This window comes from Lynx canadensis, chromosome C1 (genome assembly GCF_007474595.2).
Source record: "Lynx canadensis isolate LIC74 chromosome C1, mLynCan4.pri.v2, whole genome shotgun sequence".
Classification (NCBI taxonomy): domain Eukaryota; kingdom Metazoa; phylum Chordata; class Mammalia; order Carnivora; family Felidae; genus Lynx; species Lynx canadensis.
In genome coordinates this window covers 34,446,645-34,472,327 of record NC_044310.1, presented here as the reverse complement: position 1 = coordinate 34,472,327, position 25,683 = coordinate 34,446,645, and the positions used below count along the sequence as shown (strand labels likewise).

Here is a 25,683-nt window from a genome sequence, read left to right as displayed (position 1 = left end):
CTGGAGTAACATTTCCTACCAAATTAGGTATTATCCTCTTACCAAGCTCCTTCTTTATGCCTTTTGGATGCTAGGTATTGAGGTGAAGTTATGCATTCAGGTGGATGTCAAGACTGCTACAGGACACCAACTCCCTAAGTGAGACAGGAAGAGGAACAAGCCCAGATCACATATACACCCACACACCTCATCTCCATATCCTTTAGGTCATGTACGCACATTGACCGCATACGTCTAGGTGTGTGCACATGACTCCCAGAGCTCCAGAGGATCTTTGTGCTCCCAGATGACACTCGTGTGTCAGGGAAATTATGGAGGCTGGATCTGGAAGCAGATATGAATCAGGGGAGGGTTCCATGGAGAAGGCGAGGAGGAGGAAGGCTGTTGTTCTTATTTATGGCATCTTGGAAAGCTCTGAGCACTTGAAGCAGAGAGGGATTTAGGTGGATTTCAGCAGCACAAGAGAAGCTATTTGGGGTGGCAAGGTTCAGGCTGATACCTAGCATCTGGGGCTCATGTAGCCTAGTCCAGAGGCCTAGTTTCTCCAGATAACCTCCCAGGACTCCCACTCTTCTAGTGGTTTTCACTCTTTGGTGTGTTCATATCCCAGGCACCCACATTTCATTTCAGAATGTTCTGCATTAACTGTGAATGGCACGTGCATACATGTGTATATGAAAACTTCCCTGTGCATGCATGCAGGGACTATCTGGCCGGGCCTCCTAAGCTTGGAGTTGGTTTCTCCATAAGAAGAAGAGGGAATTTCAGAGGATGTTGTCTTCTTTGGCCCATTCTGGCCTGCAGCACCAGTTTAGCCCAGTGGGCCCAGAATAGATTTTGGTGTCTCAGGAGGCTGCTTTGAATCTTCACAAAAAATGATGTAATCAAGAAGAGGGATTGGGTCATTGAATCCAAACATACGGGAAAACAAACCAAATTTTAATGAGCATGTACCATATCTCATTCAGTCCTTCTAACTATCTTCCCTGGTAGAAGGTGGTATCTCCCTTTTACAGAGGCAAAACACAAAATAGTATTTACAACTGAGGCCCAAAATGGTAGAGATTCATAGCTACACAGAATTGAACTCTAAGGCCATGTTGCTTCTAAAAGAGATGGGTTGCGGAGACTTTGGTAGCTGGTTTGGGTTTGTATTGAAAAGGCCAGTGAAGCTCTGAAAAAGAATATGCAAGAGGGAAGCAGATGTCAGGTGGCAGGAGTTGGGGGGAGGAGAGCTTTGTGGCTGCCTTTTAGAAGCAGGACTCCGCATAACTGCTGGGAAGGCTCTTAATTAAATGTGTAACAAAATAAAAACAGCCAGAGAGGAAACCTAAGTAGTGCTGCGTGACAGTGCACAGCTTATCGGTGTTCCTGGAACCTCTCGTCAGATGGCTCTCGTCAGAGCCATCACCTTTTTATGCGCCTGGTAAAGGCTGCTGATGAGCCTGACAAGGGTGGTGTTAAATTGACACCCGCAACTTGTTAGTATGTGGCTTACTTCTTATTTTGACATCCATTTTCAGACTTAACTAAGTCTAAGGAATTCAGAAAATATTTTCATTTCCCACTCTAGTTTTCTGGAGCCATGGCTCCTTCTCATTGCTGCCCTTCCCCTCTCTCCCAACACCCACCCCCAACCAGCTTCACATCACTTTTGTTGGAAAGGGCCTGATTAGTGAGGCACTGAGAAATGGGAACTGAAGTGGCAGCGGAAATCCCACTGGAGAAAAGAAATCTGCTCCCGTCCCGACAGAATCATTTTGTGTCCATCTTTTGTCAAAGCCAGATGAGTTGATACTCTGTGGGCTTTGATGCTGTAGTCACAGATCCTGCTGAGGTGGGTTTTAATTTAGTGGGCATGGATTTAATTTTCCTTCTCAACTTGTTTAAGAAATGACACTTGTTATGGCTTCGACCCTTGGTCAGCTTGCCTCCCCTACCTGACCTACCTTTCCTTTGCCTTACCTCATGGTTCTTGAAGCTCCTCATGGGGTTTAGTGTTCTTTCACCAATTTTCTGTCTTCTCTGCCTACCCAGGCAGGGAATGCCTCTGTAGGTTCCAGCTTTGACATGGCAGCAGAGATCCTGCTGGAGAAAAGCAATCTGCTTTATCTGCCATCTGAACTCCAAGCTTTCACATCCAGCTACTGATTCTGTTTCTCCACCTAGGTGCCCACAGTCCCCTTAAAGCTCAGGTGTCATCTTTCTCCCAACACCTAGTCCTCCAACTTGCTCTCAAGTTGTGACTGGAACCTCTACCTGGTATTTCTGTCAGAAACCTGAGACTCATCCTTGATTCCTTTTCTCTAGTCACAACCAATTAATTGCCAACTCTTGTTGATTCTTCTTGCCAGAGGTTTCTCAAAGTCATTGCCTTCTTTCCATCCCTGCTACCACTGCCCTAGTTCAGGTCACCATATTCTTTTTGGAATACAAAAGTGCTCTAGTCTTTCTGACCCCAGTTTTACTTCTTTTGTGCCATTCTCCTAATTGCAGCAAATTATGTCACACCTCCGCGCAATACCTTCAAGGCTTCCTCTTGCCCTTACGGCAGAGTCACACAGTTTATTGAGGCCTCAAGGCTCTTGCTTACTTCTCTAACCTCATCTCCCTGACCCCAGTCAGATGCTCTAGCTAGCCAGTTCCTTAGGATCCATCTTTAAAAAAATTTTTTTAATGTTTATTTATTTTTAAGAGAGAGAGAGAGAGCGTGAGCAGGGGAGGGACAGAGAGAAAGGGAGACACAGAATCAAAAGCAGGCTCCAGGCTCTGAACTGTCAGCACAGAGCCCAACACGGGGCTCAAACCCACGAACTGTGAGATCGTGACCTGAGCCGAAGTTGGACGCTTAACCGACTGAGCCACCAGGCATCCCCCTTAGGATCCATCTTAACGACATTTTCTAGGTGCTTTCCTGTGTGTTTCTGGAATGTATTTACTTATACATGGAATTGTATAAATTCTACTTATCTGTATCTTTCACTAGATTGTGGGCACCATTATAACTTTGGACAATGTTTGACATGTAGTATTTCAATAAATACTTGTTGAATAAATGACAGCTAAGTAATGGAGTGGGCCTATGGAATCCATACTTAGGAAGAATGACAGAGGATCAATGGAAGGTAGATTCAGGGAGAATGGAACAGAAGAAGAAATCTTGGGCCTTCCTGCAGTGTGAAGGGTTGAACTGTGCTGTTAATGCAAGTTGTTCCTGGATTTTCTCACTGCCAGTAATGGGTGTTGGGTCCTCCCTCCATGGTGGGTACTGGGTAAGATGGCCCATAAGCCTGGGCCATGGAGGAGTTTGGTCTTAGGAGCAGGGTGGAGGGCTTTCTCTGAGAGATTTGTGCCTTCCAAGACTGAGGGCTGGGATTGCTCTGGAAGTTTTATATTAGATAATAAAGATAGTCAGCATTTATTGAGCACTTATTATATACCAGGAGTTCTGCTCTGCTATTTACACAATCTCATTTAATTCTACCACAATCTTAAGGAATAAATTCTTTTTATAACCCCCTTTTTTTTCCCTTAAATAAATGATGAGGAAACTGCAGCCCAGAGAGGTAAGTTATTTGTCAAGGCCTCATACAAGTTTGTGGCAGGGATTTGAACCTAGGCATTCTGACTCTAGAAACCATGTGTTTAACCACTATGCCATCTGACCATCTGCTTTTGTCTTTCATGGCCCATGGCTTTGTGATATGGTGGGAATGCCTTTCTTTCCTTTGTTTGCACTGAGTGGCAGATGTTCTCTGACACCCTAGGCTGCTGGTACCTGATCTGGTGTTGGTGGAGGTCTGCACTGTTATGTTTGTTTTGCTATGCGGGCGTAGTTGGCCAGGAGGTGTGGTGAAGGATGATTTGGGGCTGAGAGCCTCCTTGATGAGCTACAAATGAATGAGTCCTCAGATCTGTTTTAAGGAAACCACTGCCAGTATCATTTTGGATACTGTATCCTATAGTATGTTTGGAAGCACGTGGGGGAATCTCATCATGTCACTAAGCTTATGAAAGCCTTGCCCTTGCCCATGGGTGTGCCAGTTGGTCCCAGCTCTGAGCTGCATCACCTTTGATTAGCAGCCTGCTGGGGGAAGGGGCTTGACTAAGAACTCCCTGGCAGTCCTGACTTGTCTCATTTCCCGATACTTTTATCTGTCACTGCAAGTGCTTGGGCTCCCCTCCTGAACTAATTAAGTTTGCATGTGTTTAGACACATTGCCAAATAGGGCTTAGCAAAGCGGAACTGAGCTACATCTCTTTCTGAGTAGGGAAGGAAGGGTAAATGAATGCTCTTCCACAAGGGCCAGGGAGAAGCGTGGATGACATGGAGTGGGTGTGTGTACACATGATAGGCATTCTGCCCTGGCCCTCATAGGGACACAGGAAGCCTGCAGAGCAGCCTTCTGATTGGCTGGCAGGGGTAGGTGAAGGCCGACTCTCCAGCTCTCTTAGTGAATTGGGCATTCTAAGAGGGTTGAGGATGGATAGAAGATAGACTCTGATGTATGATTCTTATCCCAAGCACAAGCAAAACTGAATGTCTAATTCACTGGGGTCTACAGAGGGAGTTTGTAGGGCTGTGTGCTATTTGCTGCCAGCCTGATCCTACCTAGCCCCCAGGCCTAAAATCACCTGTGTGGCTAGCAGGGTGCCAGAGCATCTTTCTTTCTAAGACAACTTTGTGCCCAAAGACCCCAGTTTCCCCTGTTCAGTCTTGTAATCCCTATGAGATGGCCTCAAGAGGAGGTGGAGGGAAGAAGTAGTATTACACAGAATCTCCCCACCGTAGAGGTAGGGGTTCAGTCTAATGACTCAGTATAGTGAGGTGATAGCTGACAGGGTGTTTTCATGTCAGACTAATACCTGCCTTTTCCCTAGCGCCGGGTAGTCTGTGGTCTGAGATGCTCTGTGGCAGAATGTACTTGGGTGCTGTCCTCTCCAGACAGCAGATATGGGGGCATTACTATGATATGGACTCCTTCTCTGAGGTAGGGAGGGAGGGTATTTCCCAAAGAAAGTAGTGACAAAAGCCAGCTGCCAGCCATGGTCAGTCCTATAGCTTGGAGGACAGTGGGTCAGCTTCCTGGCCATGAAGAGGCTCTCGGTGGGCAAGATTGGCTCAGAGTCCAGACCAGGCTGCCAGTGCACACTGAGTGTGTGTGGCAGGTGGGGAGGGAATTCTGGAGGTTGTATAGGAATTCTGGGCCTTTGAGCTGTAGCCTAAGCCCAGAGAGAACAAGAACCAGACCTTCTGCCCTCCCTTCAGCTTCCCTAGAGCCCTCTCGTCAGCAGAGGTGCATCGGGTTAGCCCCAAGAAGGCAGCTTGAGTTGATGGGGTCATGTTTCAGCTGCAGCTAATCCAAGTCACTCGATATAAATCTCTCCCTGCTGCCTCTCCCCTCCCTCCCATCCCCAACCCACAGACAGGGAAATGAATCCTGGCCCTCGCCCTGAATACATCATGGCAGGCCTGCCTCTAATGAGAGAGGGCCATTCATTGTAGGGTGAAGCTCCCTGCAGAGCCTGGGATGCCATTAATTAAAGAAGAGCCACCTGAAGCCAGTCGTGCGGTGCAGGCTGCCACGCTCAGATGGAGTGGCGGTGGGGTAGCCTCGTTAGCCTGACAGCTCCTTGGGCCGAGAGTTCTTGGGCTCTGAGGAGCGAGGGGTGCGCCGCCTCCCCCCAGAGCTCGCAGGTCTCTGGGGCCAGCCTCCTCACAGAGACCTGAGAGTTCCTTCCGACGCATGTCCTGGGGCCTGGCACTAGTGGTAAAGGGCTCCTGAGTATGGGCCTGGTGGGATAATCCATTTCCTGTGGGCAGACCCTAGAGCAAGAACAGGTTTCTGTGGAGTCCATGGGGACTCCTAGGTCCCTGCCTGCATCCCTTTTCCTCTCTTCTGCTTGTGGTCCTGGAGCCGCAGGTCAGCAGACAACTCAGCTTGTGTCCTTGCCTTGGAGCCTGGGTTTGGGGTAGTTGGTCTGCTCTGGAAGGACTTTGGACCTGGGGGGCACTGGGGAGAAGCTCTGTTATCTGATCAGTAAGTACAGTCCCTCCTTGGCAGGCAGAGCCTCTGGTGTTCCACATTCTGGGTACTTTTGAGCCTGAATGGGGGGCTCTAATGTTGGCCTCATCTCCTCATCCACTAGGAAGGTAACAGAGTCTAAAGCACTTTAGTGATTTTTGGAACTCCTGGAATGGAAGTTTTGCTTCGTTAAAATCCCGATAAAAGATCAAGACGTTTGTGTAGTAACTGATCAGGCTTTGAGATGTTTATGGCAGTGGTGGGAGTCTCATGTTTTGGCCTGCTATAGAGCCACTGACTAGATGGGTGTCTCTTTACTGCTTCATTGTGAGGCAAGTGTTGCTGCCTAAGTAGTAGCCCCTGGAGTTATACTCTTATACTCCCCTTGACCCTCTGTGAGGGTCTTATTGTCTCCTCTTTGCTGGCAGGAGGGGCTGTAGGCACTGAGACCTTTGCATAGCCCAGAGTTGGGGTAGCTCAGCCAATGTCTGTCTAGATTGTCAGGAAGACAAATTGGTCCTATGGCTCTTCAGGACCGTCTCTGGAAGTCTGATTCTATGGCAGAATCTGACAGGCTGCTTCAGAGGGCCTCAGAACGAGCTGGTGGCATGGCCTAACCATATGTTCCATCTCTGCTTCCCCACAGTTCACCTGGTACAGAATAAAGGCTGTCACTGCTTCCTAGACCTGGGACTCAGTCTGCACTCCTTTGTGTTTTGAACATTTCTGGACTTTCCCAGGCCTTGGCCACTTATTTGGGCTCCTCTGTCCTCTGGCAGATAGGGACTGAAGATTGGAGGGCTTGTCCCCTGAACTCCAAGGAGAAGGAGTTTGCTCCTGGAAAATATTTTACTTTGGGTGAGATAGTTTTGTGTTTTTTTTTTTTTTTTTTTTTTAAAAACCTCTTTGTGTGACTCTTGAGACCCAACTTTTTTTTTCTATTTTTTTTAGAAGCCAAGGTATGAAGTAGGCATGTTAGGGTACATAAGGTATACAGATGTGAAGTGTATAGCTTCATGTATTTTTATACAATCATGCACGTGTGCAGCCACCACCCAGATCAAGATCAAGAACCTTTTCCATCATCCTAGAAAACGTTTTGTGTCCCTTCTCAGTCAGTAATGCCCTCTGCCTACCAGATGACCACTGTTCTGACTTCTATTACTTTTGGTTCACTTTGCCTGTTCTGGACTTTCGATACGTAGAACCATACAAAATGTACTCTTTTATGTCTGCCTTCCTTTGCTCAACATGACATATGAGAGAGTCCTCCATGGTTGTTGTGTATATTAGTAGTTGGCCTTTTCATTGCTGTATAGTTTTCCATTGTATTTCCATACTGTGCTTTATCTCTTCTCCTTTTGTTGGACTACAGTTTTTCTTTACCTCTCCGGTACATGTTTGTCAAATGAGTATGTAAATGTTCAGTCTGATATGAGAATCTCCCTCATCCTTTAAAACCTAATTCCAGTCCTTTGGATATGTGGTCTACCTGTCTCTTCTGGAACCTGCACTGGCTTCCGTTTTCTCTGAACTCCTGTGATAGGGAGAGCCTGGCCCCAGGCCTGTGGAAGTAGCCTTTGAGCCATACTGACCCATTTAATTATATTTTCAGCAGATGTTGATTGAATACCCACCGTGTGTCTCACACTATTCTAGGTATTGAGGACATAGCAGTGAACAAAGAGATAAAACTTCTAAAACCTCCTGCCTTCATGGAGTTTACATTCCAGTTCATGCAGCCAGCACTGCCCTCTGGCCCTTGGACCCTGATGCCAGAAGAATCTTGGTTTTGTCCAGGCTCCTCTGTCCTGTGGGATTCTGCAGGAACTGGGTGCCAGTGGCCCTTGCCACATTGACAAGGCCTCTGTAGGCTTATGGGCTTTAGTGTCCCTCTCTTGCTGCTGCTGCTGCTGCTGCTGCTGCTGCTGCTGCTGCTTGGCAATGAAAGGGTGTCTCGATATTGGTGCTTCCCTTCCACTATCCAGGAGTCTGATTCCCTCCATGAGAGGAGAGAATTAATCTCCAACTTTCTGTGCCTGTAAGGTGAGTGACCTCTGTTTTGTCAGCATTGCCAATCTGTCCTCTCACTCCCAGCCAGGGTAATGGAGACATTACTTTGTGCTAAAGCAAACCACAGTGGATGTTGTACCAATCCAGGCACTGGGAACGACGGAGCAGTCTGTGATGATCTCCTCACAGGTGCACAGGCATCGAGAGACTACAGGGGCATCCACATCTGAGCAGCTTTGGCCCTGAACTGCGGTTGGCAGATTCAAGAAGAGAAGATGCCCTGCCATCATATTCTCTTTGACCACCATCTGTGCCAGCGGGGTGGCTGCTTCAGTTTGGTCTGAAATAGGTTTCCTATGTTAGACTCCTAAGAGCACATGAGAGGCTGCAAACACCCCAGTGAGGAAGAGGAGTCAGGAAGCAGCGGTCTTGGAAGGTGAGGGCTGGAGAACTCAGGGCTGCAGCTGGCATAGTGGCCCATGCCTGAATGATCTATGGACTTTGGGGGCTTAGCTCAGTAGAGCTCGGGAAGGATGGCTATGAGTGGGTGGGATAAATTTTCAGTGTCCCTGGCTAAAGGGTGACATACTCAGACTTGATAGTTCTGTAAAACTGTTTCTTCCAAAGCCTGCAAGGATTTTGGTTTGGGGAAGAAAGCCAGCCAGCCCAGAGAATCCCGGGAGCCTGACAGGCCTTTTTCTCTGCGATTCTTTCTTGCAGGCAGCCCGAGGCAGCCTGTCTCTTTGTTAACAGAGTGACAGCAATGTGACACCATGGAAATAATTACTAACAAATCACGGTGCTGACTGCAAACAGCTCTCTGTCTTCAGAGGCATGTCAGGGTGCATTAGAGCAGGACTGGAGGAGCGGCACATGTGGGGGCCGAGACGCAGCCTGCACTCAGACACTCTCCTCTTCTTCCCTCAGCCTGACCCCTTTCTGCTATGGCTGACTCTCCTGCTTGTGGCTTGAGGAACCAGCTGGATAAGTGACATGTGGCTAGTCCCACTTCCTCTGGGCAGGTAGCTAGGACTCCCATCTTTGCTAAGGAACACCTGGGTAGTGATGAGATCCAGGAGTTTTTTGATCATGGAGCCCCCAAAAGGTGGAGAGATGCACCATTCCTGATTTACTCTGCCAGTTGGGACCAGTTTCACCTACTAGTAGTTTTGGGGTGATGGGAAATATTTGCTTCAGCTAGGCCCAGAATGTGGGGGGAACCTTGCATCTCAGTGTTGGCTCAGCTCCCCTCCCCCACAGCTCTGGTTTCTTCTTCAATTGCCATAGTCAATTTTTGGTAAGTCGACTTTGTCCATTCCCTCTTGGTTAGCAGAGTGATTGCTCTGACTGTCAGGGCTGTAAATAATGTTCCTGGTGTGTGTGGCTGGAGGCAGCCGTGTGGGGTGGGGAATGGAGTGGAAGGAGGAGCAGCACTCTGAGGGCTCCCTCACCCTCCCCCCTCCCCTCTCATACAATATTTATCCAGGGATGGGAGTCAGATGCAGCGACCTCAGGGGTCACCCAGTTAAATAGCTTCTGAACCTCCCTGCATTCTAATTGCTGCAGTTGTCCTTTGCTCTGGAGACTTCTCCTCCCCATTGTCTGCTGAGGCACACACTAATGGCTCTCTTCCCTGGCCCTGTTGGGAGGCATACTGGGGGTGGGGAGGGTGGGGAGGGATAGGGCTCATTGCTACCTTCCTTTCCCTGGGGATAAAGGAATCTGGGGCCTACTAACAAGTGGCTTTAGCTAGGAGGAGCACAGACCCCTGCCTCCCTTTTGCTCCTTCCCCAGAGCTGGCTGGAGAAGGAAGCCAGGCAGTGGGCTTGGTTTATGGGGCTGAGGAGCTGCACCCATTTTGAGTCCTTTGAGCAGAATTGTGGGACTGGTGACTCTTCTGCAAAGCAACAAACCCTTGAGTACTCATCTGATGAGCATCATCTTGTGTTGCCATGGATGGTCTTACGTGCAGGGTTTGGAAACTTCTAATGAGTGATATTTCCTGTTGGAATATCTGCATTTTGCCCAGAGATTGGCCAGATGGAAAAGTCTCTTTGGTCCCTTGGAGGTCGATTTAAGTGATTGATGATGGTAGCAGGTGTACCTCATTTGGTGACTTAAGAGTGGCATATGCCACATGTCTTCACTAGGACCTTCTTGTAAACGTCAGTTATGCTTCACTGCAACTCTTCTCTTCCAGGGGATTCTTATGGAAACTGCCATCGAAGGTGCTGACCACTGTGTATGCTGGAAGTGCTGGTATTCCAGCAGTAGCCTAAAGTTAGCCCCTGTTGAGAGCTGCTCTGGGCCAGGAAGTCCTATGCTCGGGACTATAAGGAGCACCAGGTGATCAGGACAAAAAAGAGCAGCACGTGCATAACTAACTACAGGCTGAGTAAGGTGGAGTCTGAGAAGGCTACAGAGAAGATACAAAACAAATGCCATGAGAACCCAGAGGAGCACAGTAGAGAGACTGAATGGGGAGTATTTTTTAGCAGGAAATTTTGTTGTAAAAAATACTAAAGAAAGCCCAATATTACAAAGTATATAAAGGTTGAGCTGCTCTGGTTGAAGCTGGGGTGAGGCCCTGCCATTCTTCCTCCTGTTCCCCCAGTCCTCAAAGTAGCCTGATGTCCCTTCTAGAATCCTAGAACCCCACTGAGCTCAGTTTAAAAACCACTAGCCCGTTCTAATGCCTACCCAGAAGGGTGACTTTGTGTAGGCCAAGTGCGTACATGTCTTGAAGGAGTCAAGGGAGCTGGGATCAGGGCAGAGGAGATCTGTCACAGACAGGGTAAGGGGAACAGTTGTGTCCTTGAGTATACTGGAGCAGAGAGCAGTCTACATCCCAGAACTTGACCGCTTGCAGGATGCCTCTCTGTGGAGCCTCCAGAGGGCATCGTAGGCCACACAAAGGCAGCTCAGGCAAAGGGTCAAGATGGCCATAGGCCAGGTGGAGACTATAATTGGGGGGATGAGTGAGCTATCTTGGAAACAGCTCAAATTGCTAAGGAGCTCTTGATTTCCTTGGCCAAAACAGAGAATAGCTCATCAGCTGAGACACTGACCAAAGTGCCCTGAGAACCTCTTGTCAGCAGCTCCCCCTCTCCCCCTACCCTACTCCCTGCTGCTGCCTCTGCCATTCCCTCTGGGAGAGAGCTCTAGCCAGGTCCTGGTGGCAGCTCCGACACGTCCCACAGTCACCACAGGTGGGGCACTGTGCCCTTTCCTTGGACAAATTGTCATTGGGGAGACTCCGGAGAGATGCTTGTCTTATTGTTTCACTGGAGAGGGTCTGGGGAGATAGAAGGTATTTGACTTCCTAAACTATTTGCAGCATTGGAAAAGTGCATATTCTACTGTTCCACAGGGTGTTTGTGGCACCAGGTGATCAGGACACCTGGTGTGCTTCTTGTGGTCATTTTTGTGGGCTCTGTGGGGGACAAATGGTTGGCGAGTGGGCCAGCAAGCAGTGGAGCAGGGAAGTGCTGTTTACATATCAGTACCTTTCAGAGGCTTTGAGCAACTGCTCGGCAATGGGGATTTGAGGTTGGTTCTCTCAGGGAGGACTGGCAGCCTGGCCTATGGGGCATCCCTCTGCTCTGCCTGTATTCTGGTTTCTGTTTGGGAACTCTCCAGAGCAGCATGTCTGGGAACACTTCCAGCTGTGCCGCCAGACCCAGACGCAGGTGACGGCCTTTCGTCTGTACCATAGGGAAACCAAGAGGAAATTAAATGTCATTTGCCCCCTGCACAGCAGGTCGCTGCCAGATCAGACACTGCTGATCAGAGCTGTGCAGAGGGTACCCCAGGGAAAGCTTATGCCTGCAACCATGCCCTCTGAGCTGTGGAGACTCCCAGGTGATGGCCTGGCTCATTCCCAGGGCTTTCTCTGCCAGGCTGGGTTCACCCTGGCCTGGAGCCCAGCCCTGTGCTACATGGCAGCTGTGGCCTATGCCAGACCAGAGGTGTGTGTGTACCAGTGGGAGAGAATGGAGGGGAGGGGCAGGACCTGACAGTAGAGGACACACAGGAGACAGTGAAGTGATCAGCCCTTCCTCAGAGAAGCTGCATGGTGTTTAGAATTAAGAGACTTGGGTTCCAATCCTGACTCCACTACTTACTAGTTGTAGGATTTGGGAAAGTCACATTCCTACTCTACCTCCATGTTCTCATCTGTACAACGGAGATTACGATAAGCTCTGACTCCTGCCACCTGTGGGGAAGTACTTCCTTTTAGACTGGTGGTAGAGTTTCCTCACCACCGCTCTCGCCCTAGATCTGGAAGGATGGCCTGGAGCCCCTTGCCTGTGGGCCTCCCTGTGAAGTGAGATGGCTGAAGTTGATGGGAACTGGGGTGGACTTAAGTCTGGCCCAGAAGGCACAGCTGGTGATCTCCCCTCATCAGAGGCCTTTCCTTCTGGTCCTGGTCGTCTCAGCTAGGCAGCCCATGGCCTTTATGAGATGAGCATGGGTCATAGTGGTCACCCTCCCAATTGCAGGGCTCAGAGGGGGCCCCCTCCAGCCTCACACTTGCACTCTCCTTCTGTTGGGAGGACCTTAGGGCTTGTCCCAACCCCTCCCTTGCCTTGAAGTCCTAGCTGTGGGCCGTAGTTCTCAGCTCTGCAATGACATTTATTAACAGGGCTTTGGGAAAAGATATTTTAATACTGTAAGGTTCTCCCTAGAAAACTCCCTACCCCCACCACCACCACCACCCCCCACCCCATCTGAAGCATGGCTGCTGGTGGTGAAATTCATTAGTGTTCCCTGACAGGCAGTGGCGACAGAGGCACTCGCTGTCTGCTTCCCGCTCCCTCGCTCTCGTGCTCCTGCTTCACGCACACTGATATTTAAAGCTGATGGGCTGCTTATAGACTTCTTGTACCATGACAAGTTTGGGGAGGGGAGTGGGGGAGGAAGAGACAGACAAGGAGCCAGCTGTCACGCTGGTATTTCAAACAGTACTCTCTCCTGACCCTTTGCAGGCTCCAGCAAGTGTATCATCTTTCTGAAGTCTGTGGTTGGAATTGTAACCTGCAGCTGTCCCAGAGGATGGGGGCAAGTGTGGGAGCAAAATGGGCTGAGGAGTCGGCACTCTCTCAGGGTTGTGGGCAGGCAGAGAAGAATGGAGGGACAGAGTGTGTGTGTGTGTGTGTGTGTGTGTGTGTGTGTGTGTGTGTGTGTGTTCAAGCAGAGGGGACCAAAGCAGAGCGTAAGTGCTCCCCAGCAGTGCTTTCCCATCACCAGAAATGGGATGGCCCTTTCTTAGTCTTCTCTCCTGGAGTGATCATTATGTTTCATGCTGTGATTATCTTCTGGGTGGCCTTGGAAGCTCCCTGAGTCTAGGAATCAGGTTTGATTGGCCTCTGTCCCTGAGGGTCCTGAGTCTCAGTGATACCCAAAGTATGTGTTGGCAATTGAGGTAGAAAGTTTTCCCATTTTGTGTCTAGACTGGGGCCTTGACTTTTGCTCCCTATTTGTGCGCTTTAGATTTGGAGAATGAATCCCAAGTGCCTCTTCCATGCACAACTCTTCTTCTTACCCCAAAGCTTCTTGGAATTCATTTTCTGTAGTTGATGAGTGTTTTTGGAACTTCCCCTTTCTGTGTCATCCCCAGCAAAGCTTCTCCAGTATATTTTTCATGCCTAAGGCACTGTCTTCTCAAGGCAGGTGGCCTGGAAGCCTCTCCAAAGGCTGTTGCAGCATTGGTCACAGCTGATCTCCTTTCAGCCAGAATCCCTTCTGTGAGTGTTTATGTATGAATATGTTTCCCTTGGCTGGCTCCTGCAACCTTCACAGAGCAGGGCACGGAGGTGACGTAACTTGCCCAAGGACACATGGGCACTTGACCAAGTTGTCTCTTAGTGCAGCCGAGCTGTGTGCTGGATGGGGGTTCTACTGTACTCTCCCTCTCCCCTCCACCATCAGGGCCTTTCTAGCTCCGGGGTCTGCAGTGGGGGAGCCATTGGGGAATGGGCCTGACTCCTCTACACCTGGCTTTTTTAGCCTTGTCATTGTCATTGTGCTGCCATTGGCTTCCTCAGTTTCAGCACAACTGTGTGTGTGTGTCTGTCTGCCTGTCTGGGTGGCAGAGAGGGGTTACTGGACACCCCTCTAAAAACCCTGGACATCTCAGGGTAGAGAGTAAAGCCAGAATGCTGCTTCTATCTGTAGACTGAAGTGTATTCTTGAACTGACCAGGATCATCTCTAATGTGATCACCTTCTACAACCCCTCCCCCTGGCCTCCATCCTTAACCCCACCCTACACTCTATCCTGTAGGCTTCTAGGAGGGGTTGCTGGAGTGGGGCTGCTGTCTCAGGCAGCACCTTTGTCTCCCTTCCTGACCTTGCTGATCCCTGCATTGCCTGAAAGCACTGAGGGCTCAGCCTGCCGGGGGTGGCCCAGGCCGTGTCTTCTGCCATGGTGCATCTTGCAGGTGAGACAGAAACTAGCCAGCTTTAATAAGTAGGAGGCTTGAGCATTAATTTTTTATACATCAGCGGTGGCCAAGTGAGTGAATTCAATTATGAGTCTGCTTTCTGTCCACCCTCCTCCCCCCAGTGTGGTGGTTCACAGCAGAGACTAAGGAACCTGTTGAAATGAGAAACCCCTATTTCCTAGCTTGACCCCCTCACTAATTCGGGTTAAATTGCCACGCTATTGCAGTGGTGACACATTGTGCCTGCCTCTGTTTGTACAAGAGGATGTGGTGGGGGAGGAAGGACCAATTTGCGCAGAGATAAAGGTGTCGCGGCAGATAACTAACGTCCCAGCCTTACACCCGCTCTCATTGTAGCTCAATTTGCTCCGTGTGGAAGCCCAGCCTTCCCTTCTTTCTTCCTTCCCTCCCCTTGCTCATATTTTACCTCGATGCCACAGTGTAATGATGCCCTGCGTAGTGGGGGAGGAGATAGGCACCTCTGGCTGACAGCCCTTCCCGATAACCAAATTCCAGCCCATCCATCACTAGCTACTCTCCTCAACTTGAGGAAAAGTGATCTTGAAAGGCGGGCCGTTTATCACCCAGGGTCTGTTTATCTCCTCTGGTGGGGGGAACGGAAACAGGAGAGACAAAGAGCTGTGTCCCCAGCCAAGTGCTGCCTTGGCTGGGATAGTCTGCTGGTGCTGGGTGCAGACTCATCACACTGGCTGTGGAGTCTCTGACTAGGTGCACCTCCCAGGCTGGGACCCAGTGGGAATGGGACCTTTCCTGAGGTCTAGGAAACCTGGCAGTTCTGAAACACAGGACAGCCAGCAACAACATTGTGCACGCATGTTCGTTTCAGAATGGGCAAGCATAGAAACCCAACATGGCCATGAGCCCCACTGCCCCTCATAGGTGTCCCTTTGGCAGGAGCATACATCTGGCTGATTGGCTGGGTCTGTTGGCCTACTCCTTCCCCAGACTGGGCCTTCTATCCCTCCATGGTGCAACTGTGACTTTGAAGAAGACCGAACCTTTCTCCCTACTCTTTCCTTTGCTCCTCAGTACTCTCCTTTTTCTACATATCAGATGGGACAAAATAGTTCGCCCTTGCAGGTGAACTGTATGTGCATCCTCAAGTTTTTGGACACCAGGATTGACAGCCTACATCACTTCAAGATCCGGGTCTCATGGCTTTCACAGAGAGGCAGAAAGGGATCACATATGGCTCCAGATTCAGCTGGCCTCCTGCTCTTTAAGGGCTCGAGTGTGCTAAAACTGAGAGTGACATATATCTCCCTGATTTGGAGTTGCCCCTAAGATTTACAGAGAGAGAAAAGCACAGAAGGAAGAGTGTGCATAACCTTTGCCAGCACTGGTGCCTGCACTCCTGCTGCTCCTGGCTGATGGTGTCTGTCAGTCTGTCGCTCAGACCTCCGTGGATGCTGCTGGCCTCCTCAACTCAAGCCTAGCGGTTCTAGTAGAGCCCCCCAGCTCTGCTCCAGCTAATCTTCAAAGCTGAGCTCCTGTTCACAATGGCTTCATCCTGCCCCTACCCATTAGCGAGTGTGGTGTTCCCTTAATGAGCTAGTCCCCTGCCTTGGCTGGCGCCGAGCTGGTCACACCTGTTTGCCATCAGGGCTGTCTGGGCCCAGCCCAAGCACTGGGCTGCAGGTGGTGGGGCTGGATGAGGGGTGGGTAGGGAGGGCCGGGTTCCTTATGCTTTGTGCCCTATGCTTTTGCGGGGGGGGGGGTAGTTTCCTGCACCCCTCTTCCTCCCATACTCTTTTCTTTCTAAGTGGAGGAAGGCTCTCTGCTTTCTTTTTTGTTATTTAGAAGGAGTAGGAAGGGAACTTGAGAAATACCCCATCTTTTCTAACTCCTGCCTGGATGGAGTAGCAAAGAGCTAGTCAGGCATCTTTGAGGAGGGTTTGATGTTCTGTTTTGATGACCCTAGGGGCCCAGTGTGATGAGAGCAGTGTCACATGGTGAATGCTGAAGACGGAGCCCCTCTCTAGCCCTAGGTCTGATAGTACTTGGAAACTGATTATATCCCTCAGTTTAGAGCCCACGGCAGGGCTGGGGGCCCTTCCTTAAAGGGGGCCCCTTACGTTCGTGAAGCTGAAGGAAGTTTTGATTTGGTTGAAAAAATCTCATTCCTTTTTATGGCCTGGACATAATTGGCTCTTTTCTATTGGCCATCGGTGATGTCATTCCGACCCTCATAAAGAAGGGGAAATCACACCTGTGGACTCGGTGCATAAAATTTCATTGGGCAACAGTAATAAGCATGGCCAGATGATGTTTGGGCAGTTGAGGAGCTCTGTGCCCAGTGATTCCAGCTGCATGGAGACCTGGGCACCATAAACCTGCCTGCACGTTCATGCCCGCAGGCTAGTCCAGGGCCCACTGCCAGTGGCTCTTTTCCTGGGATCAGTATCTGGTGGGAACTCAGTATTCAGACCCTTTGTGCCAGGGGGACTTTTGCCCTTTTACTTTCCAAATTAGTAGAACCATGTACCCACTGGTACCCACTGATCCTAGCCTTAGGCTCCTAAGAACCTTGGACCCAGGTGTGACCTTGAGCAGTAACCACCATGCTGTCTGCCTCTCTAAAGCCCCAAACCTTGCCTTTCCAGGGACTGTAAAGAACTCTGAGTGCATGTGCATGACTGATGCCTTGTACAGTCAGAAGGCTGAGATCCCATTTCTAGTTCTCCCTTGGCTTGTTGTGTGATCAAGCAAATCCTTTTCTTCTTTGGACATCAGTTTCCTATTTTATGTAGGAGATGGCTACTACTCTGACCTACCTTTCTCACAGGGTTTCTCTTGGTGTTCTCTAAGCTGGGTAGGGTTCTGTCTTAGAAATGTGTAGCTGTCTTCCCGTGAAACTCCCATCTGGAATTTCAAGTTCTGGCATATGGCTCTGTGGCTCTGTGAAGATGGGCCTGGACCTGCTACATTTCTACTGCTCATGTCCTGGAGTCACAGGGCTAGGACCACCCACAGACTGGAGGACTCAACAACCTGAATGCCTGTGAGTCTGCAAACTTCATGTGTATCTGCAAGTGACTAGAGCCTGGGTGAGAATTATAGTCCCATCCTCCTCTGCTTCAGTCAGCCATGGGATACAGATAACACTCAGGGTTGCTGCTGAGCCATATCTGAGGCTGACTATCCAGCCTGACAGTCTGTCTAGTCTGTCTTAGATGTAGCCCCTCTGGTACAGATCCTCCCCCTAGAAGATCAGGCAAGATCCTACTGTGCTAGACCCTTCCTACCTGGGTAGAAATGTCTACCTTTGAAATCTTGCTGAAGAGGGAGCCTCCTACTCACCCTGCTGCCAGGGCTAGCCCAGCCAATAGGACTCCTGATCCATGTCATCTAAAAGAATGGGGACACTGGGAATGGCTAAGGGTGAATATGATAGGTGGCCCGATTCTTGCTTTTTCCTGGCCAGACCTCTTGACCTGTTCCTTTGCAGATTCTGCTGCTTCTGGTTGCCCCCTTCACTCACAGGCCTTAATGTGATTTTTCAAAAATAGCTGAGCTCGGCAAGCATTTTCACAAATAACAAGATAATAACAAGAACACAAAAGAAAAATTGAAGGAAATAAGAAAGTTATCCAAACAATATAGTTCTCCTTAGGCAACCACATTTTAGCTCCTAAGGCTATCTTTCATCTTTCAGAAAACCTTGCTGGGGCGCCTGGGTGGCTCAGTCAGTTGGGCATCCGACTTCGGCTTGGGTCATGATCTCGTGGTCTGTGAATTCAAGCCCCGCGTCAGGCTCTGTGCTGACAGTTCGGAGCCTGGAGCCTGCTTCGAATTCTGTGTCTCCCTCTCTCTCTGACCGTCCCCCACTCATGTTTGGTCTCTCTCTCTCTCTCTCAAAAATAAACAAACACTAAAAAATTTTAGAATGGAGGGAGTCCAAAATTAGAGCTGGCTGCTGCGTGTAGTGGGTTCCATGTGTGTGACAATGGTCTTGATTTCCATTTTAGCTCAGTAGAACTTATGAGACATTAATCTGGGCCATCTCCCACCATACTCTTCCCTGCTCTCTCATCTACTCTCATGGCTTTAATTTCATTTAAGTTACATTAATGATTCAGCAATTTATATCTCCAATCCAGACCTCTCCTCAAAGTGGATATCCAGCTGCCCCTTTAGATGTCATCCCACTGCCACATGTCTCCTAAACACTTTGAACTCAGTAGATACTGAGTGCTTGCCATGTGCCATGCATGTATGTAAAACTGCATTTCCAAACTTGTGCCTCCTTCTGTGGTATTTGGAGGTGAAGTAGTAAGCAGTCACTGTGATTTAGGCAGAGAATTTAAAAACAGTAATAAAAATGATGATTAAATACTGGTCTGCTCTGGGTGTCAGATATCCTCTCTATGCCCCTGCCTCGTTCTTTGTGTCTGATTCTGAGTAGAATGAAACTAGCCAAGCCATAAGCCTTTGAATTGGGCTCTACCACTTCTCATTGGGCCTTGCATCCCACTTGATGGCCAAGGCCTCCTTTACGTCTCTTCTATCTGTTCCTTGCTTGTTACCTCTATAGCTGTTGTCTAGTCTCTGAGTTACTACCCAGCTTTTTTAGTGTATTGTTTTTGCTGGCCCCAGAAAAATCTATGTAAATCACAACTCTTCAGAGCCTCTCTATTGCCTATGGCCAAGCTTAGCAAGAAAGTTCTGTGATCTTTCCCAGCTAATATTTTTGGTATCTTCCTCCATCTTTTCATGTACCCTAGTGCTCCAACTTAAGGCTGTTTAGTCTATTTCTTTTATTGTCCATTCCATTGAACAAATTGTGAGCCCCTTATAGGCAGTGGCTAAGTCTTAACTTTTTGAGCTTTAAGTGCCTGTTTATTATTAAACATCAGTAAATGGTTGAATGGATTTATGTGGGTAAACATTATATCTAGAGGGAAAGACCATTTATAAATTATAATTTAAAGAAAAAATAACAGGCTCTTGGTTTAAATTCTGAGCTCTTATCCTTTTGCATGGTTTGCTCTATCTGCAGAAAGCCTATTGCTAGAGACTTAAGGGTGAACTGAAGCCCCTGTCTAGCCAGCTCCACGTGTTCCTTTTCTCTCTCCTCTTGTGTTATATCCCTGCCTCTCTGTTGTAACAAAACAGCTACACACTGGTGCATTGGAAAGAACATAGGCTTTGGGGTGAGACAGACCTGGGTTCGTTTCTTGGCACTGTCATTTTTTAGCTTTGGGACCTTAGGTAGCCCCTCTGAATCTCATTTTTTCATCTGTAAAATGTAGGCAACAATAGCTACCTCATAACGTCGTTCTGAAGAATCATGTGAAACTGTAAGTAAGATCCTTAGCATATTGTAGGCCATCAGAAAATAGTAGCTGCTTGTATTTTGTATAGAGTCTCCCAAGTTTTCACATTTAAATCTGGAGCCCAGTGTCTAGGGTGCTAGAGGTGGGGAGCCTTTCTTGGGCAGGGTAGGACCTGTGACTAATGGGGTAGCCTTCTGAGGTCTATTTGCATTTCCTAGATTCAGACTCCATGCCTGGGACAATGGGTGTGCCCAACTTGTTCTCTTTTCCCTTTCTTGTAGGCTCCCAGGTCAGTGCCAGTACTTGGGCTTGCCAGTGGCGGACTACTTCAAGCAGTGGATTAATCTGAAAAAGGTACTGTGTCTGAGCCCCACTCTGGTGCTAACTCTGGGTTTCCTGTGCATCAGATCCTGTCCCCTCTTGCTTTCTTTACACATCTCTATTCTTCTCTTTTTGTTGTCATCGCTTTCCTTTTCTTTCTGTTCTTCTCTTTTCTCAACGTCCTTCCTTCCTCTTCCCTAGTTAATATGCACTGTAAGGTTGTGGCCCTTTCTGGGAGTGGGGAGTTCCTTGGGGACCAGGCCGAGGGGTAGAGTATGATACTGCCCTATGTGGTATCATCCAGGTATGCAGAGAAGTCCCAGTGAAGGGAATTTTCCAGATTCTTGCTCAAAACTAAATCACTGAGATGAGCTACATTTCCTTTAGGAGAGATGTGGCACTAGCTAAGCCTTTGGGAAAGTATACTTATTTGATGTGGTCATGAGTGTGGTCTCTGACCCTCCTGAGTGGCCCTGGTATCTCCATGTGGTTGGGGGGTAGAGTTGGTTCAGGCTGGCTGTGGTCCTGCCTAGCCCCGGCAGAACCTTGGTCATGTGAGAAGGACTGTGCACAATAGAGCCCAGTCCCCTTTGAATTTGAGGAAGGAGACTGACACTAATACAACACCAAGTATCTGGGGAGTGGGTACTGGGGCTGTGGGCTGGGAGAAACCCTGTGTAGCTATGAAGTTGGGGCCTGGCAGAGGTTGAATTACCCAGAAAACTACTTTCCTAGTGTGTGCTACACTAGGTAAGCAGAAGAAAGAAGGTACAGGAATAGACTCCCAAGATCTCTGCTCTGTTGGCATCCTTTCTCCAGGAGGCCCAGTCCACTAGGGAAACTCACACCCATAAATCCTTCTGATGTAAGGACAACAGCCCTGAACGCCTCAGGGACCCCATGTTGCTAGTTAGCTTAGTGACTCCCAGGAAATCAGAGAAGAGAGAACACACCAGAGATCAGAGTAGTGGCTCCCAGGGGGCCTTAGAGAAGAGAGAAGCCAGTGAAGGGTAAAACTAGGTAATGTGAGGATTTGGGTCTTGAACTGGGCGTTCAAGGAAGGTGGAATATGGGTCTGAAGAGAAGACTTTCCAGCAGGAGGGACAGCATTCTTTTGGTGTGTGTATGGGCTGGAGCTAAGTGAGCATGTGGAGGAACAGTAGAAGAGAATGACCTTGGACTTAGTTCCATAGGTCTCAGGGCAGCCATTCTTTGTGGCAACATTGTGAACTCCTTTGCTTTCCCCTGGTACTCAGGTCCTTCACACCTGGTCCTTGGCTTGTTTGTATTTTGACACTTACCCACCTCTCCAGCTGATCTCTCTTGGGCCTGAGCAGGAGCTACTTACTAACTTCCATCTTTGGCTGAGGGGACCAGGCTCTGTCCTACCTTCAGGTCTTGGCCTGTGGCCTTATCTTTGTCTGAAGTGCCCCCTAGTCATTTTCATTGGGCACATTCCCTCTTCTTGAAGATTCAGCTCAGGTATCACCTCTTCTGGGAAGCTCAGCAGTCAGTCTTTTATCTTGAGACTCCTTGACCCTTTGGATACCTGTGATCTTTGAGTGTTGAAACTGAGTCCAAATATGTTTCCTTGTAGACATGTCCATCTGGAGCATAGAGACTGAGGGTGGCTCCTTTCTGTGTCTGCAGTAGCCAGGTCAGTGGTGGGTACAGAGTATGTGCTCAGTGAATAGTTGCTGGCTGGCTGACTGATCTTTGAGAGCTGGCTCCACAGAGACCCTCTCATGCAGGCCTTGGCGGGCTATGCATGAAGGTGTGGCTAGGCCTGTGCTCCTGAAGATAGCATGCCAGCTGTCAGAGTGCATCTGAGGCTGCTTGCTGGCCTCAGCAAATGCAATGTGAAGGCCCGGCCAGGCGAGGCAGGCGCTGACCTGAACAATTGCTCTGTGAAGTTCACTAGACTTTTTGGTGTCTGGATAGCTCCCTGCCTCCAGGTTCCTTGGCAGAGAGGCAGGAAAACAGCCGACCCGTGTGTTAACATTGCCACTCAGGGCTACCTTGATGCTGCTGGGGTTGGAGGCAGGCTGTCCTGAGCCTGTTCCGCTTGGTTCTCTGCCAGACTGTGCTGAGCCATAGAGGGGGAAATGGGTACAAGTGGAAACTGGACTCCGTTCCCAGTTGGCCTTGTGATTGCTTCTTGGTAGGTCAACTGAGCAGGTCTAGGAAAAATAAGAGTGACATGAGGAGAGTGGCAGTAGAGCGGTCTAACCCCTTCTTCTCAGCCCTCTAGCCATATCATGTTCCAGCTGTGCCACAGGATCCAGCAGGAAAGATGACTTAATTACAAACTCTGGGCCAGTCCTTGTGAGCAGCCATTCAGGACAGAGAGGCTGCAGGTCTGACCTTTATACTACATGAGTTAGTACAGGCCACACAAAGATTCCTGCTCCCTTAAAAAGAGTAACAATAAGAGTAAGCCAGAGAGGGCATTGCCAGGGTTGCATGGGTACTATGCAGTGTATTATTCTATGCTTTCTTTCCCCCTGTGTGACCCAGGCCCTGGCTGTCTACAGGGCCCTCTCCTGTACTTGATCTTACTCTTTCCTCCCTACTTTCCTTCCTTCCCCTCTCCGGCTTAACTCCAATAGCGGAACTTTGCTCATGGAAAAAGTAGGGACGGTCTTGGTCACCAAGACTTGCCCAGTGAGTGAACTGGGACTGAATTCACTATCCCCATTTCCGAAGGCCTCTCCTGTCCAGAAATGGTGTGCATTGCATCAGGAAAGAACAGTTTTTCAGCAGCCAGGTTTCCACATCTCCCTCCTCCACCTACTTCCCCTGTAGCAGAGTGGAGCAAGCCAATGTTTGCTGACATTTGGAGTGTCATTGAATGATCTTATACTCTTATTGAACTGTCAGCTTAGAGAAGACTTGGGGCCCTGCTCCCAGCTCCCTCCAGGAGGTCAGAGCTGTCACTGAGGAGCCAGAAGAATACACACACACATACACACACACGCATGCACGCATGCATAAACATACACATGTTTACTCATGTGAATGAATATACCCAAGCAGGCATACCCAAAATTGTATGTATGTTTCCATTCATACAAATGGGTGTGTATATATATTCACATAGTCACCTTCAGAAATACATGGCAATATACACAGGTACAAATACACTTATACATTCCTATTCATAAAGCATTAAGACACATGCATATGTATATATAAACATACCCATCTTCATCAGTAAACACATATTCTTGAGTGCCCTCTGTGTTCTAGGTACTGTACCAGGCCTGGAGGTATAACAGAAAAGATGGATATTAAATAATTCTAATTGTGTTGTAAGTCCTGAGTCGTGTTATCATTTGATAAGGGGGCCTGATTTAGGGGGTCACAGTCAGAGAATGGTTTCCTGAGGAAGGGTGTCTCAGCTGAGATCTGAAGGATGAGTAGGAATTAGCTAAGCATGTGGCAAGGCCCTGAGATAAGGAGAAGCCTGGCAGCTTCATGGGACTAGAATGTAAGTGCCATGAGAATGGAGAATTTTTGTCTCCTCTGTTCACTGTTCTGTCCTGATCACTTTTTTTAATGTTTATTTATTTATTTTGAGAGAGAGAAAGAGAGAGTGCACGCAAGTGGTGGTGGGTCAGAGAGAGAATCCCAACAGGCTCTGTGCTATCAGCACAGTGCCCAACATAGGGCTCGAACCCACAAACTGTGAGATCATGACCTGAGCTGAAGTCAGGAGTCGGATGCTTAACCGACTGAGCCACTCAGGCACCCCTGTCCTCATCACTTTGAAAAGTTCCTGGCACACAGTAGATGTTTAGTCATTATTTGTTGAATGAATGATAGTCTGGAGCATAGTGAGTGTGAGGAAGAGAGTTATAGTTGGCATGTTAGGATGGCAAATCATTGTATGGGCAACATTGCTGAACTTGTAGCATCTCTGTTCCCCCAGTTCACTGAATGCTAGTAGTGCCTTTCACCAAGTCATTGTGACAACCAAAAACATTCCCTCCCTGCCATGTACACATACATTTCCAGGGGCCTAGACAGGGGTGGGAATGGGGAGGCACTGTCCGCTAGTTGAGAACCACAGAATTAGACCATTGCTATATAGTCCAGGTGAAAGTTGATAATTATTGGGATTAAACTTATAGCAGTGGAAATGTAGAGACATGGATTGATTTTACAGTGTTAAATGGTATAGTCAGTTCTGCTATAGTGCAACATAGACCTTTTTAAGAATCACCATGCTATGAAAAGTTGTAAGAAAAAGTTGCAATAAAAATGGGGTTAGGAGCATAATACTCAGAAACTTCATCAGTGACATATGAAAAAGATAGGAATCTAAAAAAAATGGTAGCATAATTTTACACATGTTAAATGGTTAAGAAATACATAAATACTACAATAAATATGGCACTCTACCTTGAAAAAACCCTGAGGTTTGCTTGGCAGTGGGCATGAGAAAGGTTGCAACTTGGGAGTTATTATGAAGTGGTGGAAAGAGAGTTCTCTGGAATCAGTTGGAAAGTTGTAGCCAGATGGATGCAGTGTATAATACATGTGGCAATCTAGGAAGCTGCTATCTGTTTGAAGTGTAAGCATGTGTATATTTTGCATATTCTTACACAGCTCTCTTTAGGTGGGTATACTTTCCTGTGTTTATCTTTATAGCTTATGGACAAAATCACACATAAACAAATGCAAAATTTGCATTATGCTCAACTGTTTACTAATACATTGCATTGGAGTGAATTTGCTCTTTCAAAACCAGTATTATAGCAAAACTGACTATACAGTAGATACAAAATGGTGATTGATTGGCTGTGAAGGTTGATGATGGAGGAGGAAACCACAGTGACTCTAAGGTTTATGATTTGAGGAACTGGATGAATTGGAATGAATGTACTGATGTCATGGAAGAAGGAGAAGTTTATAGATTAAAAGAGAAGATGAATTGGGACATGCAGAGTTTAGATGCTTTTCAGACATTCTTGTGAAGCTGTTGAGGAGGTAGTTGAATATAAAGATATGGGATTCAGGGATAAGGTCTGGCTAAGAGGTACAGATTCAGGGGATCTCTTGGTGGATGAGTGATCATTGAAGCCATGGGAGTGGAGTATACAGGGTGAGAAGAGAGAAAAGCCAAGAATGAGCACTGAGAGATACCTACACTTGATAGATAGAGGAGGAAGAATCAGACATAGAGAAGAAGGAGTGGTCACCGATAGCAGTGGTAAAAGTTCTTGTTTATTGATCGCATCTTGTGTGCTAGACCTGTATTGTCCGGTATAATTGCCACATTTTTCATTTTATTTCAGTTTCATTAACTTAAATGTAACTACACTTTCTTGAAGTACTTTGAAGTATATTTAGAACAACCTGGGTTGGTGAATTTACGTTTTCAACTGTTAACTGTTTAAAATCTAAATACAGATCTAGTATTTCTGATGATGATTTAGCATTTGAATTGAGATGTATTGTAAGTGTCAATTGCACACTTAAATACACAACAGTTCATTAATTTTTATACTGATTACTTGTTGAAATGATTATCTGTTATTTGCATATCTCTATTTTTCACGTTTAAGGTTGAGAAAAC

General features: G+C 48.0%; 1 protein-coding gene across 6 annotated transcripts in view; it reads left to right on the top strand.

The window, feature by feature from the left end:
• The window catches only part of ERI3 (ERI1 exoribonuclease family member 3), a 127,241-nt gene that overhangs the window by 45,307 nt on the left and 56,251 nt on the right, over positions 1-25,683 (top strand). For all 6 annotated transcript variants that reach the window (XM_030324774.2, XM_030324777.1, XM_030324776.1 and 3 more), the window contains one exon: positions 20,063-20,135. In XM_030324774.2, the coding sequence (XP_030180634.1) occupies positions 20,063-20,135 (73 nt within the window). The remainder of the gene's footprint in view (positions 1-20,062; positions 20,136-25,683) is intronic.